The sequence below is a fragment of the Trachurus japonicus genome, chromosome 8 (assembly GCF_045865225.1).
Source record: "Trachurus japonicus isolate A0001 chromosome 8, Traja_1.0".
NCBI lineage: Eukaryota > Metazoa > Chordata > Actinopteri > Carangiformes > Carangidae > Trachurus > Trachurus japonicus.
Genome location: NC_140914.1, coordinates 10857971 through 10874592, shown reverse-complemented (window position 1 = coordinate 10874592; position 16622 = coordinate 10857971). Strand labels below are relative to the sequence as shown.

The 16622-nt window shown below is 41.0% G+C and overlaps 2 protein-coding genes across 3 annotated transcripts in view; both read right to left on the bottom strand.

Moving 5' to 3' along the window:
• Positions 1 to 122: 122 nt before the first annotated feature.
• prkcsh (PRKCSH beta subunit of glucosidase II) lies at positions 123 to 7085 on the bottom strand. Its single transcript, XM_085783736.1, has 18 exons — positions 6951 to 7085; positions 6387 to 6538; positions 5746 to 5862; positions 5550 to 5645; positions 5406 to 5463; positions 5159 to 5276; positions 4658 to 4787; positions 4406 to 4490; positions 3956 to 4034; positions 3511 to 3594; positions 3275 to 3430; positions 3086 to 3179; positions 2732 to 2801; positions 2505 to 2594; positions 2343 to 2417; positions 1719 to 1818; positions 1466 to 1625; positions 123 to 353 (listed from the first exon to the last, which is right to left on the bottom strand). Exons 2-17 carry the CDS (start codon positions 6496 to 6498, stop codon positions 1479 to 1481), a joined length of 1611 nt encoding a protein of 536 aa, XP_085639862.1. The 5' UTR covers positions 6499 to 6538; positions 6951 to 7085; the 3' UTR covers positions 123 to 353; positions 1466 to 1478.
• A 2573-nt stretch (positions 7086 to 9658) lies between these two features.
• pde4a (phosphodiesterase 4A, cAMP-specific) overlaps positions 9659 to 16622 on the bottom strand; it is a 46185-nt gene continuing 39221 nt past the window's right edge. The window contains exons 11-15 of one of the 2 annotated variants that reach the window (XM_085783735.1): positions 16417 to 16516; positions 15202 to 15356; positions 14933 to 15055; positions 13216 to 13398; positions 9659 to 12387 (exon numbers count right to left, since the gene is read on the bottom strand). In XM_085783735.1, coding sequence (XP_085639861.1) covers positions 11836 to 12387; positions 13216 to 13398; positions 14933 to 15055; positions 15202 to 15356; positions 16417 to 16516 — 1113 coding nt within the window. In that variant the 3' untranslated portion in view covers positions 9659 to 11835. The remainder of the gene's footprint in view (positions 12388 to 13215; positions 13399 to 14932; positions 15056 to 15201; positions 15357 to 16416; positions 16517 to 16622) is intronic. The other variant, XM_085783734.1, reaches the window with a different exon arrangement.

Below are 16622 nucleotides of genomic sequence, written 5' to 3'. Positions count from 1 at the left end.
TACAGTATAAAGTTAGTTATGTAAAAGCGGTATATGATGCATCTGGAAGCCGACGGTTTGAAGGGAGGGTTAGTTATAACAAAAAGGTCAATGATGTAATGGAATTAAAAATAGTCACAATGTTTGAAATATGATAAAAAGACCTTTATTTCAAAACAATGGAATGACGCTACATTTGACACAAGTCAGAGAGTCGACACGACAGGTGGAGGTGGAAGTTTGAAGTGTGAACAACAGTACTAATTGGAATTTCCATAATTTCTTCTCAATTGTTAAGCGACACCAAGGTGGTGCTGCTCTCAGCATGGCAACGTCATGTTGCTGCAGTGACTGCGTGGTCCCTCGGGAACAACCTGCAAAAGAGAAACCATACACCTTCATTTCACTGGCTTGTTTACTTAAGTTACAGCTTCCCAGTTGTTAGAGGGCAAGAACTATTTGGCTGTGATTAATCCCTGTAGGTTTAGTTTCTGAGGAATAAGCATTCACACCGGTGATGGGTCCACATTTGTGTTATTTTGGAGTCAGCAGTTAAACGCTGAACTCAAACCCTCTCATTTCCCCACTTTCTAGGGCAGACTGAAAGTAATCCACACTATCATTATGATAAACATCATTTTTGTTCAATAGCCTGTCTGCAATTTCACCATCACTCCTGCAAACCAAATCAGCAGAAGAGATTTAAAACATCAAATCCATCTAAAAATGTTTACCGAGTCATTTATTTCAAAAAGGAAGCTGCAATCGATGTCAGCTCCTGCTGTACAGCATCAGGGCCGAGCAGCACAGGAAATATATATCACTGCCTATAGTCAGGATAACTGTCATAACAAGACAAGCCGTTTTTCTTATATGTAATATATTGCAAGTTATTGCGTTATCTGTAACCAGAGGAAAATGCTGAACGGGCTTAGAAACAAAATGTCAGCTGTGAGGGATGGATACAAACCTGGCTGCAGCAGTAACACAAAAAGAGGGCATCGCAGTTACTTTATCTGAACAACACCATGTGCCACAACACGCCACGGTTCAGATTTGACTCACCCTTGTGTGCATTGTGAAATTCTTAATCCTCTTAACAACTACAATGAACTCAAATGAAGTTGCCTTTACCTTGCTCTTGCTGCTGTCCTGCTCTTCTTCTAAAAGTGAAGCTGTAACCGCTCAAGGGGACTTTTTCTTCGCAAAACAACAGATGCAGAAAGACTAAAAACCTTCACATCATGCATTCTGCTCTGGCTGTCACTGATTTGAGGGCAGTCAAAAACTTGGCTCCTCTAACTTCTCCTCACTGGATCCATTTGAGATCCTACAGGGGATGGATACTGAAGTCCTGTAGAAACTTTTGTGCAGCACACAATATGGTGCAACTTTGTCATAGAGGTGTCATTGTGCTGTCTGCAGAGGTAGATTACCAGAGATTTGGCCACACTGACACACACACACACATACAAAAGTTACTCACCGATCCAGTGGGCTTAGAGCTCTTCGTGGCCATGAAGCATCGAGTCGAGGCTCGGCGGCTCCTGGCAGATGGCCGGGCTCGTGAACTCCATCAGGTACTCACAGCGACTGGGCTCTGAGGTAGACGTCACCACCGTCTCCTTCCCACACGTTAACTTCACCTGAGGGACGACGGTTAAGTATTTAACTCTTAATCAAATAAGGAAGTGAAACGTCAGGTGAGGAGCTGAGGAGCCGAGGAGAGCGAGACTCACCGTGGTGGACCTGTTGGGGCCTTGCCAGCATCCTGTTCCATGTTCATACTTCATCAGAGAGTAGACATTGTCCTCTGGACCGGCCCATTTCCCCCATGTTCTAAAAAAATGATGAAAAAAACAAAAAACAGGACACGTCAACCCAGCGGACTGGAATAATCTCCTTTGCTCAATTAGGTCTATATCCTCTTTTCATCTCTTTAAATCCTCACTGTTTACTCACCTGCACACATCCTGCTCTTGTTTCTGATGTATGCATGTATAAGTACTCTGTTGTGTATGTGTGCTTATGTGTATACAGGCCCATCGTATATGTAATACTGCAGAGGGTTCTTCTGATAGCGAGGTGTAATTATTTTATTTAAATATTTTATGTATTTGTTTTATTTTGAGTGTGTGAATGGCCGTCGGTGTCTCTATATTGTATTATGTTTTGTGTTCACTTTCTATTATGAACCTGTTCTATTGATGACTGAACTCTTGTTTTGTATTTTTGTTGTTTATAAGGACCCACTCGAAAAAGAGATGGCAGATCTCAAGGGGTTATCCTTTGAAAATAAAGTCACATAAAGTCACATGTTTCATACAAACTGCAAACAGACACAAACACAGACTTTCACTTACCCTAGATTAGTCTCAGATCCTCCGTACTTAGGTTTCTGGGATACTCTGTTAAATGGACAGAGCCTATATATATACCTGGAAGGAAAACAAAAGTTGATTTAGACCTTTCTAAATGGAAATTTATACCAAATTGTAATAAATAAATGACAAGTGTGTACATACTCGCTGGTTGATAGCTCATAACACTGGCTGTAGAGATAACCAAACTCAGCACTGGGTCCAAAGTCAAAGGAAATCTCCTTATCGAGGTTCCTGCAAAGCAAAAGCAAATCTGACATGTAACCTCAATTAATAATGACACACTGACTGTGCAACAAAACCCTCCATGGTTGCTGCGTAAAGTCAGACTGCAGTAATGATGACTGCACCATTGGCAAAGCGCTACTCACCTGATTTGGTCATCCACTTCCCGCAGAGCTCTCTCAGCCTCATCAAACTCGTCCCTCGCCTTCTGAGCAGCTGGGAATCAGATTTCCAGAATTAAAATCAATGCATAACTAAAACAAGACATAGACGTGTGTCATATAAAAGCAACACAGCTGTCAGATTAATCACTTTGTTCTCCTGATAAATCTTTATTTATCCCACTAGGATGAGAGATGAGTTTAAGGGTAGCGTGTTAATAATTAAAGAACAGGCATGAAGTCACATCTGTGTTTTCTTTCCCCTGGTATTTTACAACATGACTCACTTACTCATAACCGAGGACTGGATGAGTCACCCAGTTTCATGAACACTCTTACCATCAATGAGGTTCTGCGTTTCTTGGTCGTAGGGCGGCATCGTCCCCTCGTCGTCGTCGTTGCTCTTTTCCTGACTCGGCGTCGGAGGAGGCGCCTGCGTATCATATAACACCGATGAGAATGACTTGCTAAAATAAAGCTAAGAGTCATCCAGTACGAACCTGACGGAGAGAGTCTGTGAGTATTTACCTTATAATCTCCATCTTCTTGCTCGTCGTCCTCGTCCTCTTCGTCCTCCTCCTCCTCGTCCTCTGGGATGTCGTCTTCAGGATACTGCTCCGAGTCGTTGTCGGAGACGGGCTCCTCCTGTGGAGTCTCCGCCGGTGCTGGGGTGTCTGCGGTGACCTGATGCCAGGAGAGTGACGCGTTAGAGGAGCAGAGGCTTTTCCACTCGGACTTTTCTAATCAAATTAACAGGTCGTTACCTCTGATATGTATTTTTCTTTGATGTTACTCCAGACAGCTTCGAACGTTGCTGTGTCCACTTTGTCCACTCCGCCCAACATTTCCTTCACAGAGCAAAGACAACACTCACATTTAGATGTACGTTGAGCATCTTTAAGTGTTTGGTAACACTTTATAATAAGTACACACTATTAAGCATTAGTTAGGCATTAATAAATACTGAATTATTCATTTATAATGCAATAATACTCATTAGTATGTAGTTTATAAACACATCATTGATAAGCACTAACTGTATTTTTAAACTACAAACTAATGAGTATTCATGTGCTATAAATGATGAATTCAGTATCTAAAGCTTAACTAATGCTTAATAGTGTGTCCTTATTATAAAGTGTTACCTACTGTTTTATAATTTCCAACACTGTACATCAGCTGAATATTGATATAAAAATAAGTATTTACCTGAGCTTCTGCTTCAGTGAAGGAACCGTCTGAATCTGCATCGAGCTCAGAGTGGGACAGAAGCTCAGTCACAGACACGCTGCGAAAAAAGGTACATCATCCAATACGTTACAGGTAGCTGCCAGTGTGGGTAAGAAAGGTATTGATATATAATCTTAAAGACCCATAATGTATTCTCAGATAATTTCTGTTCAGAAAAAGCAGTACCGTAAGTGATCTCTATATTATTCAAAATCTGCCATGGGACAGCATTTTGAATTCTTGGAAAATAACATACAGTACAGATCAACAAGGTGAAATAAATATAGTGCCAGATTAACATATTCTCCATTTCTTCTCTGTACTACTTTATGTGTTTTTACTCTTGCTGCTGGTTCTGGTTAGTTTCACAACAACGTAAATGTCCAAACAGTTTGAGCGCCAATTTTTCCAGTAGGTTCTGATACTCACAAGCCATCACCATCATCATCCAGCTCAAGGAACACCTCAGCCATCTTGGCCTTGTCCTTCTCCATACGGACCAGAGCTTTTTGGTCTGAAACGAAAATGTAATTCTGCTTTATGCCGAGTTATCATTCCCCCAAGTAATCCTACTGCATGCAACAAAGTCTAATTGGAAAAAATGCTAACAGACATCATAATTTGCTGTGTGATGTTAAGTTCAAACAGTAGATGGTGATGTACTGCCACATCTTCATTTACCTTCCCAAGCCTTCAGGTGGCGCTCTTTAGCTTCTTTCTCTGGCTGCTCTGCAGTCTCCTTTATGGTTCTCAGCGCCTCCACCTTGTCTTCCAGATCCTTCTTACTGGACTGAACATCTACAAGTTTGGCCTGTTGAGACAAAGTCAACAATGAAAATGTAAATGATCTATCCCTTTAATAGATGCTGCAGAAAAGAACAACTAACAGATGAAAATAAAACAACATAGAAAGTAGTGTAGCACAATTAACAAACAACAGAACAGATTAACTGCTCACCGAGCATTACTCTAAATTTGACTTCTTGTTAAGGAGGAGAATTCAGGTCACTCTTTGCGAGTTAGTAGAGTATAGATAGTAGACTGTGCTCAAAAAGCTGAACTGCTTTATATGTCTTCATACTATCTGCATAAAGGGACATTTAATGTTGTGATATTCTGTGTTTTAGAGCTCTGGATATTGATTATTATAATAAAAACAAAAGGTTTTCTTGTCATTCACACCTTCTTATCCTCCAGGCCCCTCTTGGCCTCCTGTATAAGTTGTTGTTTCAGCAGGAATCCCTCCTTTGCGATCTCCGCCATCTTCTGCAGACTCTCCCTCTCTTTACGTCCCATCTCCCTGAAAATCACATATGATGAATAAAATAATAATAATAATTCCTCAATTTTCTGTAAATGTAATGTGTAGTGCATGATTAGCCTCTAAAAAACATAGTTTATTACAGATATAATGAAAAACCCTTCCCACCTGCAGGTGTTCTGACAGGCAGCACCGCTGTTGTACTCGTCTGTTGTGTCACAGCAGTCTGAGAGGAAACACAAACGTTACACAAAATCCTAACAACTGAACAACACCAGGAAAGACTCAGTCGGCAAAGTGTAAGATTCATACCACAGATTCCGTCATTAATGCGGGAGGAGGGGATGAAGCCTGGTCGGAAACCTGCGTTGGTGCAGTGGAAGCTGCCGTTGGGACACGCAGCAGTGCCTGCGAACAAATGTGTTTACTGAGTAGAGTTCCTGTACATTTGTTTCTTTAATTCAGTGAGCTGTAGTACAGGAGTGTCCATGTTGCAGGATATACGCACCAGGCTCATCAGAGCCATCCTGGCAGTCACAGTAGTCATCGTTCACTCTGTCGAAGGGAATGGTGCGGGAGTTATCAAGGCAGGTAAATGGCTTTCCCTCTTCATAGAACTGCCGTTCTGTCAAGGAGATTAAATGGAGGAACGTTATGGCTGCAATCGGAGAGCTGATAATGAACCGTTGCAAAGTTTGGGCTCAGCTGACTTCTGAATTAAGAAGAAATGAACACAACCTGTACACAAACTGAGCCATTCCTCAAATTTGACAGATTGTGTTAAATTTGTCAAGAAACATAGTGCTGCATTGCAAAAGTGAATTACCGGTACATATATTCCACATTTTCCTGTATAAAGTCAGATTTGTATGAAAAAATACCCGTTACACCACTTGACACCGGATTACATCATGTCATTGTAAAGTGGGCACATTACTGGCTACAAACATTTGACACGCACTTGTCCATCTTGGACGTCTAAAGTAAGTGGGACCTTCCTAGTTTTTTTTTTTCTTCCATTTTTGAAACACAGTACTTGCACCACAGATGAGCAGTGTACTATGAAGTACAATACGACCTGAACAAAGCTATCCTGACATCATTCAGTACACACAGATGTAAGTTACTCATGAACTGTAAAAGGCTTACTTGATAAGGGTACACCGCGGGGTCGTTGCACTTCCACCGCAGAGCCTCCCTCACTCAGCAGCAGGAGGAGGAGGAGGGGAAGGAGGAGGTGGAGGAGGTACTGACAGGACATAGCTACTGATGGTGCTCCTCCACAGCGGAGCTTCAACTGCCTGTAAATCAAGTACATTTATACCCATAATTATAGGGAAAAAACACATGTCGATTAGCTGTTCTAGGTCTCATAAGGCACATTACTTAAAATGCAGCACCAAATTGTTACGTTACGCAATGGAACTGTCTCTAAATCATGTACATTATACCTATAACGTTAGTTATAAGAAAAATCACACGTCGAGAAGCTGTATTGGGTCTCATAAAGGTACATTAGTTATAATGCAGCACCAAATATCAGTATTGGTAGCTCTGTTACGATAAAAAAAGCGATGACTTCGCGTTAGCTAGCACTGAGCTAACGAATGAATGCTAACTTTACGACACATCTTTAGCTACATTAAAACCACAAACATACGCCAAAGCAAAAATAACGACAACACATATGTTGTTACAGTAAAACAACAATACCTGGAGCAAACAGAAGTAACACGGCGGACGGAGACGGAGGTTTTTCTTCCCCGGAGAACAAGCTAAGTGCTGTCTATGCTAATCATTCACCACCGCCTAGTTCCTGTGGCAACAACGCGCATGCGTGAGGCCCCGCCCCATTGGGTGCTTTGTTTCGCTCTGATTGGACAACGGCGAGTTCGGCGTTTGTGATTGGCGGAGCGCAGTGGCACCTGTCTGAAGGAGAGGATTCTGGGTGTAGGTGAGGAGGATGCAGCCATCTCATGTCAGAGCAGTCAGACAAGGAGACGCTGTGTTCGTTGTTATACACACTAGGTTATTTAATGTGATCACATAAAAAAAAGACAGCGAATAAACTGCCCGAGTTTATATTTTAAAGAAACTGTCTATAACCATTCCAACGTTTAGTACTGTGCAAAACTCAGGGGAAGCGAGGTTGCCGTCAAAAAATAATGCCATGATGAATTTATTTCATTATCAGTAAACATTACAGTATACACAAGTGCTTTAGTCTTCTCATGTGATGAGATGGATTGAGGCCATTGAGGTCAGAGTCCTGTGGTGGGCAGTTCATGTTTCAGGACTCCTATTCTTTTGCTGAGGGTAATTTTCACATCTGTATGAGGTTGTTAAATAACAGTACTTTATGATGGACAAGAACAAAAACACTTACTGTATGTGCACTACTTTATCTCTAAAGTGGTCTAAATGTTTTTAATAATAGCCCTTGTCCTGTGGACATTTCTTTCATAAAGTCATGCATTTTTTTTATCAGTACTATTAAAACATGGTGGTGCATGTGGACAAAAACATACAGGACCAAAGAGTGTGCTAAATAATGGTCCCTGTACACAACACACCATTAAAGATAGAAGCCAGCTGAGATTTACAAAGCCCACAAAGGACCAAAGGGTGTTGCCTGCAATATCCAGTTCATAATAGGAATCGTGCTGTCAATTAGGGAAAGCCTACATTGCACCGCCAGTCACAGGACTAATGGATGAATTGTATTCATGGAAACAAAGCAAGTAATAACAGGAAACGTGACAATGATGTCGCATTTAATATAAAAATCTTACTTTATTTGTATTTTTAACACACTTTACAGTACTGAACAGTGAAATAAAAGAAAAATATACTGATATACTATAGTATTGTTTTATATATAGATGTTTGCTTATTAAATGCATTTATTCACAAAATGACACCTCAGCTCTGTCAAGAGGAAAAACTTTCATAAAAATAATATAATAAAAAATAACTTGGACACATTTTACACATTACAGCAAGATCATTTACAAATATTACAATCATTTCATGTTATTTTTTCCCTTGAATAATCTTTCTTATTTGTGAACAAACACATGAATTACAGCCCAGAGATTTATTCTCAGAGGGAGTCAGTCAGCGACAAAGTAACCTGACAGCAACCCCGATGGGAACCAGCTAGTTAGGCCACCATGGGACAGACATTGAGGCTATCAGGCTAGTGATTAAAGTTACTAAGAAACAGAGGTGGTGATAGTACTAGAAATGGCCAGGTTAGATAAGGACACATTTATTTTTCTTTGAACGTGCCACATCCTATGTGACTACATCACCCTACATTTGACTATCAGTCAAATAAGTTCAATCTCACATGGACATTTAATAGAGAATGACTAGTTTGTTGGATTATGCCTCTAGAAAGGGGTTAACATTGACTACTGCACAATGACGGTTTCGTGATTTGGTCCCATGGGATCTAATCAACAAGTGACTGCCAATGACCAAACCACCAGCAAAGACTGTACACTACCTGAAACACACTGTCTGCCTCAAAACCTGACGAAATAAAGTGCTGGTACAAATATATTTTGATTTTAATAATAATAATAATAATAATAATAATAATAATAATAATAATAATAACCAGAATAATAATAATAAATGTGCACAATTTAAAAAGAAAAAGAAAAAGAAAGAAAAAAAGTGAAAGAACTTTAGTACGAGTGAGCGAAAAATATAATCAGAGAATGAAAAGGTGTGGATGTGGCCTGCAGTGCTTCAGCGGTTCACTTAACAACCCCAAGTGGTTATTCGTCAATCATTATGACTTGGATAAATTTTTAATTTACAATCCAATATTACATTATATACATGAGTGGTAATGCTTATAGCTATATCATCAACACGTGATTCGTTTTTCCAGACCATCCACCAGAATGATATAAAAATAAACTGTACACAAACTGTTCAAAGAAAACACTTCCCATGGTTTTCTTTTCATCATTTAAAAAGAATGGCAGCAATCAATCAATTGAATAATTTTCTTAATAAGAAACAATTGCTACAGTATCGTGTTTGTATGGCAATTAAATATTAATGTTTTTATAGCTTATGACAGAACAAGAAGCCACAAAAACAAAGCAACATCTTGAAAGTAAAAGGCCGATGCATATGGGAATCTTTTATTTTTTATTTTTAAGTAACTGCGATAATAATAAATCCTGGATTCCCATTCCACCAGATGAAAGCCTGTGTGGTGGCCCCGCAGCTCTGCTCCATCCTGCGACAGAGCAGGTCAAACACACAGGCTTCTGCTGCACCGAGCTGCAGTGTCTCCAGATAAGCTCAGTTACTGACCTGCAGAAACTTGTGCTTACCTTCAAAAGAACCACACTCATGTTCTTTTATATTATTCTTCTTTTTTTTTTCTTTTTTTTTAGACCCTGTGAAACACAAACACCTAAACAAACTGTGACCAATTTAAGCTGTGCTGATCGGATCCTCCCCGCCCCTTCCCAAACAAAACAAAACAAAACAAAACAAAAAACACCATTCGACAAGATGTGGCGATGCCAGTGAGCGAACGATGACACACACATGACAGCATCTTTAGCATCCTGTATCCTTTATCTCCCTTACGGATGACCACACAACGCACACAAACACAAACACACACACTCACTCCATCATGTCAGCAAATCAATATCTGGTCAGATTCAGAACAAAGGACGTCCTCAATCAATCTCATAGAACTGCAAAATCCTCACTCCGATTGCTCGGTTCCTGCCTACAGCCAGGTGCCTATGAGATAGTCGCTTCACTGTCCTCATTAAAAGAAAAAAAACAAAAACAACAAAACACATTCTTTATGTTGGTCCAAACACAGAAACAACATAACGACTAATTGGCAGCAATGTTTTCCCTTTCCCCTCCGAATGCAATGCTGGATACATTGTGTATAGACACACTGATACTCACAGAAATAAGCATACAGACGTGATATAAATATACTAGGATATCTATTATATATCTTATTATAAATCTACATACCGGCAGGTTTGTTATCCTGCATCTGACATTAAGGCAAAAAAGCATCAAACATAACAAGGATGATTAGGGACCGCCACGCCTCCTTTTGGCCGAGTCACGCTGCTTTCTTTCCCCTGACATTCTGCCTCCCTGATTTTTCTAAGTCTCGTCTGTTCCTTCGAATCACTTCACCCACTGAAGTTTCTCGTCCTTTAACTTTGGTGAGAACTGTTGAGAGTATGAGGAGACGTAAAAAAAACACACACACACACAGTGCAAGTGGGCATGAGATGGCGACGAGTGAGACGTTTGTTCTGCTGATGAAATAATTCTGTATCCCCCTCAACATATTTAGCAACCGTCAAATAGAAAATAGGCAAAACTTATGCATCAAAGCATCACATGGCTTATTCTCAGAAAGTTTTAAAAAATCATTCTAATAAGAAAAAACCATAAGCTGGAAAGAGTCCACTGGTGGTTGTGGTGGTGGTGGTAGTAGTGATTGCTCTGCATCTAGAGATCTGAGTTATTATATTACCAGAAGAGCAACAAAAGGAAGACTTACAGCTTAAAACATATCACCACAGAAAACCGTACGTGTGAGATAACACACCACAATACCATGAACAGTAAAGAGAGATCTTTAACAAGAGACAATCAAAAATGATTAACAAAATCAAGACACTCCTGTCCCACAATGCATTGCTTCACGACAGCTCCGTTCAGGAAGCTGGTGTTTCAGAAAGGCACAGAGCCATCTTGCACCAGTAGCACTCTCCTCGTAAAGGGAAAAGGGGGTTTTTGGGACCCGACGGCCCCTTTCGTCGCAGCATCTTCCTTCCTTTTTCTTCCGATTTATTTCCTTTCCGCTCGTCTCCTCCTCCTGCTCCTCTTCCTCCTCCAACTCTGTGGATTTTTTTTTTCTTATTTTTCTTTTCCGACAGAAATGGAAAAAAAAAAAAAGTCACTCGTCGACTGTAGCTTTTCTGAGGAGAACAGTTTCTGTTGAGTTTCTAACGAACATGAATTACTAATACTGACTGAACACTAGTTAATACTCCATTAAGAGATGGCTTTTTCCAAAGAGATTCATCACTGATCAATGTCCCTCATGTAAATGCACACATACAAACATACAGTCAAGTGTGTGTGTGTGTGTGTGTGTGTGTGTGTGTGTGTGTGTGTGGGTACAATTACACACATTTGTATCTGTGTGTTCTTCATGACTGACTCCTGCCCTCCTGTGTGTGTGTTGGTGTGTCACTTCCTGTGTGTTTGTGTGTGTGCATCCCAGTCCCAGAGTGCTACGCTGTCTCCAGTTGCCCCGTCGTCCCTGCTCTTCTTAATCCCTCTCCGTCTAAAGTTCATCGTGAAAATCGGTCGAAGGACTCGTCGTCGCCGCTCCAAATCTACAGTTGCTGTGTAATTAACTCCTCTTTAAGCGATTTTTTAATTTATTCCCTTTTTGAAAAATATATTTAAAGGTCTGTTATTGTCATTGCAGTCTTATTATTTGTTCTTGGTTTGGCCATTGAAAGGATGAACAAGATAATGTGTGCAAGTGAGGAGGGAGATACAGAAGCAGAACTCATGTATCTTCGGCTTGTGAAGAAGAATCCTCCTCTTCCTCTACAGGACTTGTGTCAGAAAGTCTCTCCTTTTCCGATCTCACCTCCAGCTGAGCCTTTAGCTCCTCCTCCTGCTCCTCCTCCACCTCCTCCTCCATCGCCACCTCGTCCTCCTCCTCCTCTATTATGTCCTCATTTTCCTCCTCTGCCATTATGTCTTCCTCCTCCTCCTCCTTTTTCCCCTCCTCCTCCTCCTCCTCCTCCTCCTCTTCCTCCTCCTCCCCCTGACTGCAGTCCTGCGCCACGTGGTTCGGCGTGGGTTTGTCCTCGTCCTCGTCTCCCTGATCCGTCTGAGAGCTGTCTTCCAGAGTGAGCTCAAACTGAAACTTGTCCATGCAGGCGTTCAGCTCCTTGTCTTGGCTCACCGGCGGCGGCGAGGGGCTCTGGGGGATTGTGCTCTGGTACCAGTCCCTGTTGTCCTCCAGAGTGTCCAAAATGTCCTGGGCGTCCGGGTGCACCAGGTCCCCCCACGTCTCCCACAGCGGGTGGACGATGTAGTCGATAAAGCCCACCTGCGCAGAGAGAGAGAGAGAGAGAGGAAGAGGATGATTAACATCGTATCGACGAGCACAGTGGTGTCATTTCACTTCCTGCAAATCAGCATTAAAAATGCACAAGGACGCCCGCCGCGATCAGAGACGACAGCTGCACTGTACTCATCCCCACCGCATTCACAGTCATCATGCTGCGACAGGATCGTATCCGTGCATGTGTGTTGTATTTAGGGTTGCAAAAGTTGGAAACCTTCCATGGGAATCAACAGAAATATATGGGAATAAACGGGAATGAATCTGAAATTTACAAAATTGAAGGTTGGCCCTTAACAGGGACCTTAAATATAGTTGGGCAAAATATATTGTAGCATAATCTTGGCTAAAACAACCAGATTTAATACGAGTACACTTGAATATCTATCATAGATGATTTCTTGTACCCTGGAGGCAACACTTTTGGGGGTCATTTTACTTTTTGGGTGGGGGATGGTGGGGGGGGGGTAATATTTTACTCAACATTCAAGTTTTTGTTGTTCAGTAAAATAATTGATTGTTCATTAAAACTTGATAGCAGATAGAAGTTCTACTCACAAATAAATCTGTTGAAATGTCATGTTTTTTAATTGTATTACTTTGCATGGATGTCTGCTTATGACAAAACAAAATATTTACATGATACAGTTTGTTTAAGTTACGCCCAATTTCCAGTTAATTCCCTTAAATTTGGAATATTTCCAAAATTCTCCAGCTTAACTTCCCATGGAAAGTTTCTGGAAATTTACCGGAAATTTACTGGAAATTTTCCACCCAGTCTAGTTGTATTATAGTTCAGTGCTGATCACCTACCTGACTCTTCTCCACAGACGCGGTGTGTTTATCGCACATGGGACTGATCTCCATCCCTCGCTCCCTCTCCTTGTCTCCCTGCCTGAAGAACTCCTCCATGATTCGCTCCGTCCACTGGCGATACACCGCCAGCGGCTTCGTGGGATTGCTCAGGTCAGCACAGTGCACCATGTTCCTCAGCACCTGCAAAAAAACACGCGCACGTTTACACGCAACAATGTAATGGAAATACGAATTTATCATATGCAAAAAGCAAAAAACAAAAAAGGAAATTTGCGTTTCTTTTTGGTGCATAATAAAACATAGTAGGGATTCACTGAGGACTCATTACAGCAATGACTCTGGCTTAACTTCTCTCTCCTTTGGCTGCATCGAGATGCTTAACCTTTGACCTTTAAACATCGCAACCACTGTCCGGCTTCAAATCATGTTGTCATTCCAAAACTCAAGAGCAGTTCTTCCTTGCATCATTCTCCACAACTCTTGAATCATAATTATCAGTGGAAAAACTTGAGCTCAGTCAATCAGGACTCAAATTTCCACTTAACATGTTCTCGTTTCCTTTATTTCTGTGGATCTGTTTATAGAAGTTCAGTTCTTGTATTTGTGGATGAGACCTAAAAGTGTCTCTAAATCGTCCAGACATAGAGATTCAACCAGGTCAAAAAACATCTCTGGGGCTCCAGGGGACAAAAAAAGTCCAACAAATAAATCCTCCAACTCAATGCAGAAAAGCGCTTTCCTGCCACAAACTTGTACCCCATCCAAAACTTTCTCTTTCCTCGTTGTCAAAACCTTGAAACAGCTAAATACATTCATATCCTGCTGAGCCAGTAAACTAGATCTTAAAGATTTGTAACAGTGGGTTAAATCAGATTCTGTCTTGTTCAGCCTCTTATAATTCCCCAGCTACTGAAACACACTTAAATAAATAAATAAAATAAACTCTTAAACCTTTATTCAGCCTGAACCATGCTGTTGACAGATGTTTATTATTATTTTAACTTTTATTTAACCAGGTGAATCTCATTGAAGATTACAACGCATTTTCAAGGGAGCCACAGTAAAGACGTACATACGACGGAAACGACATGATATAAAACGTACAATAACAAACTCACTAGTCACTGTCATGTCATGACATCTTCAGGAAGGACATATAAATTACAACAAGGTCTTATCCCCCATAAACAAGCCACACACTGTGCAGAGGGGCCACACTTTGACAGAGAAGCATAAATAAACCACCAGCTGAGATTTGGTTTCTGATCGTATGTCCCTTCTCCTACAAGAAGTGAAGAAGAACATCTGCTAAATGGGAAAACTAATGATTGAATATCATTGGAAATCGGGATGGGAATTCATAAGATTTTATTGATATCAATGCCATTATCGATTCTGCTTATCGATCCGATTCTTTATCGATTCCTGTGGATTTTCTGTGTGGAAAAGGTTAGGAGTTATTATGAGTCTCTGAGTACTGAACAAGATAGATAACTGCTTGAGAAGAGACTTACAGTAGCCTACAACGTGCTAAAATGAATGAAAGTGAAAATGTTAAAACAAATGTAAAACTGGACGTCATTGTTTTGACGGGCACGGCATCAATAAGGGAATCGTTGAGCATAAAGGCAAATGATGTCAATGGATTGAACCAATTGGAGCCGGTTCTCAATTCCCATCCCTATTTGGAAATAACTTGAAGGTGACATCTCACCTGTATCCGATCAGTGTAGTGGTCCAGCAGCAGTACTCCAGAACTCGTCACCTTCTTGGTTTCCACCATAGTCTTGAGATCTGCCAGCAAACTCATGTGTTTTGACATATCTGTTGCCAAAACCTAGACAGAAGAGAGAGAGAGCACACAGGGGCATTAGAGACAATAAACAGGATCTGGTGGGAGAAGAGCTACAGGACCCAGATGATGAGAAGTGGAGGTGCTCGTCATCATGATACAGAACGCAGCGTGCTGATGATGACACTCACCATATCAATGACAAGTTTCCTCAGACTCTGTCGCTGCCTCTTGCTGAGGTTCTGGAAGATGTCACAGTTGTCCTCGTGGAGCAGCTTGAAGCCCACCGCGAGGTGGTGGTTCTCCAGCACAGACTCATCGTTATACATCAGGGCTAACTCCGAGTCTGAGGACAAACACACATCATCGCCAGGGTGTTTCTATGTGTGAGATGTGAAATGCCAGGTCAACATAGTTCAACACTAAATGGATGTTGTTTGTTCAAATGCATTATTGCAATACATGCAATAATCTTCATCTCCACTATACTGTACATGGTTCCCATATTGAAAGAGTCTCCGTGTAGAAATATCTTGGTATTTGGATCGATGATAAACTTACATTTAACGCCCATTTTGATAATCCTAAAAACACATGGTTAAAAATGACATGACATGACACTTTCCAGTGCCATGTAGAAAGACATTTGTCGAGGCTGTCTTTATGTCTGTATTAGATTATGGTGACATCATATACATGCATGTCTCTGCTTCTACTCTTAAACCTCTAGATGCCATTTCTCATTCCACCCTAAGATTTATCACTGGTGCTGCCGATTCCACACATCACTGCACCCTGTATAGTTTATACTGTAGGGTGGACCTCCCTAGCTCAAATACCATTCCCACATGTTGTTCTCACTAGCAAGCTCCCCATCTTCTTTACTTGCTCCGTCCACAAACACTTATAACACCTGCTTGAGCAAATGGCTGCATTTAAAAAAACAAAAAAACAAAATGCACACTGAGCTGGAGAGGTCTGCCTTCTCTGCTTATGCCCCATATACTGTACCTGGAACAATCTTCAGACAACCTTAAAGCTAAGTTCACTTGTCCCCTTCAGTCATTTTAAATCATCAGTCACTAATTTCCTGTCTGCTTTTTGTATTTTACAGTGTACACATTGATTTGTATTTTATTTTCTTATCTGTTTTGTACGTATATTTACCCTGCTTGTCTGCACTGTAAATGAGGCAAGTTTAAATAAAGGTAACTAACTATAGTTCTCATATAAAAGCCACGTCTACTTTTTACATAGGATATCTAGTGCAGTATACAGTATATAGTGTATCTTAGCTCAGCTGTCTCATTCCCTTTCTAAAATCTGGTCAGGTCATCTGTTGTTTTCCCACCCTGTGTTTTTATGACTTCATGTGTCTGTGTGTGTCTTTCTCTCATTCAACTCACTAGTGTTTATGAGGAATTGGTTGGACACTCCTGGATGATCCACATCGTGGATGGCGGCGGCAAATAGCGCTGCTAGAATCTCTAGATCAGTGAACACAGCCTGTGGGAGGGAGACGAAAAACAATCAGTGTAACTGGTTTGGACTTTGGCAACTGTCTTCTTTGGTCCATGAAAGTGAAGTTATTAACACATTTGTTGTTTGTGTT

Excerpts from the sequence above, each read along its gene's own strand:
- prkcsh (XM_085783736.1), bottom strand. The coding sequence starts at position 6,498 with ATGTCCTGTCAGTACCTCCTCCACCTCCTCCTTCCCCTCCTCCTCCTC. Across the intron at positions 1,819-2,342 it reads GGATCTGAGACTAATCTAGG|AACATGGGGGAAATGGGCCG; the intron begins GTAAGTGAAAGT and ends TCATTTTTTTAG. Across the intron at positions 1,626-1,718 it reads GCCCCAACAGGTCCACCACG|GTGAAGTTAACGTGTGGGAA; the intron begins GTGAGTCTCGCT and ends GTCGTCCCTCAG.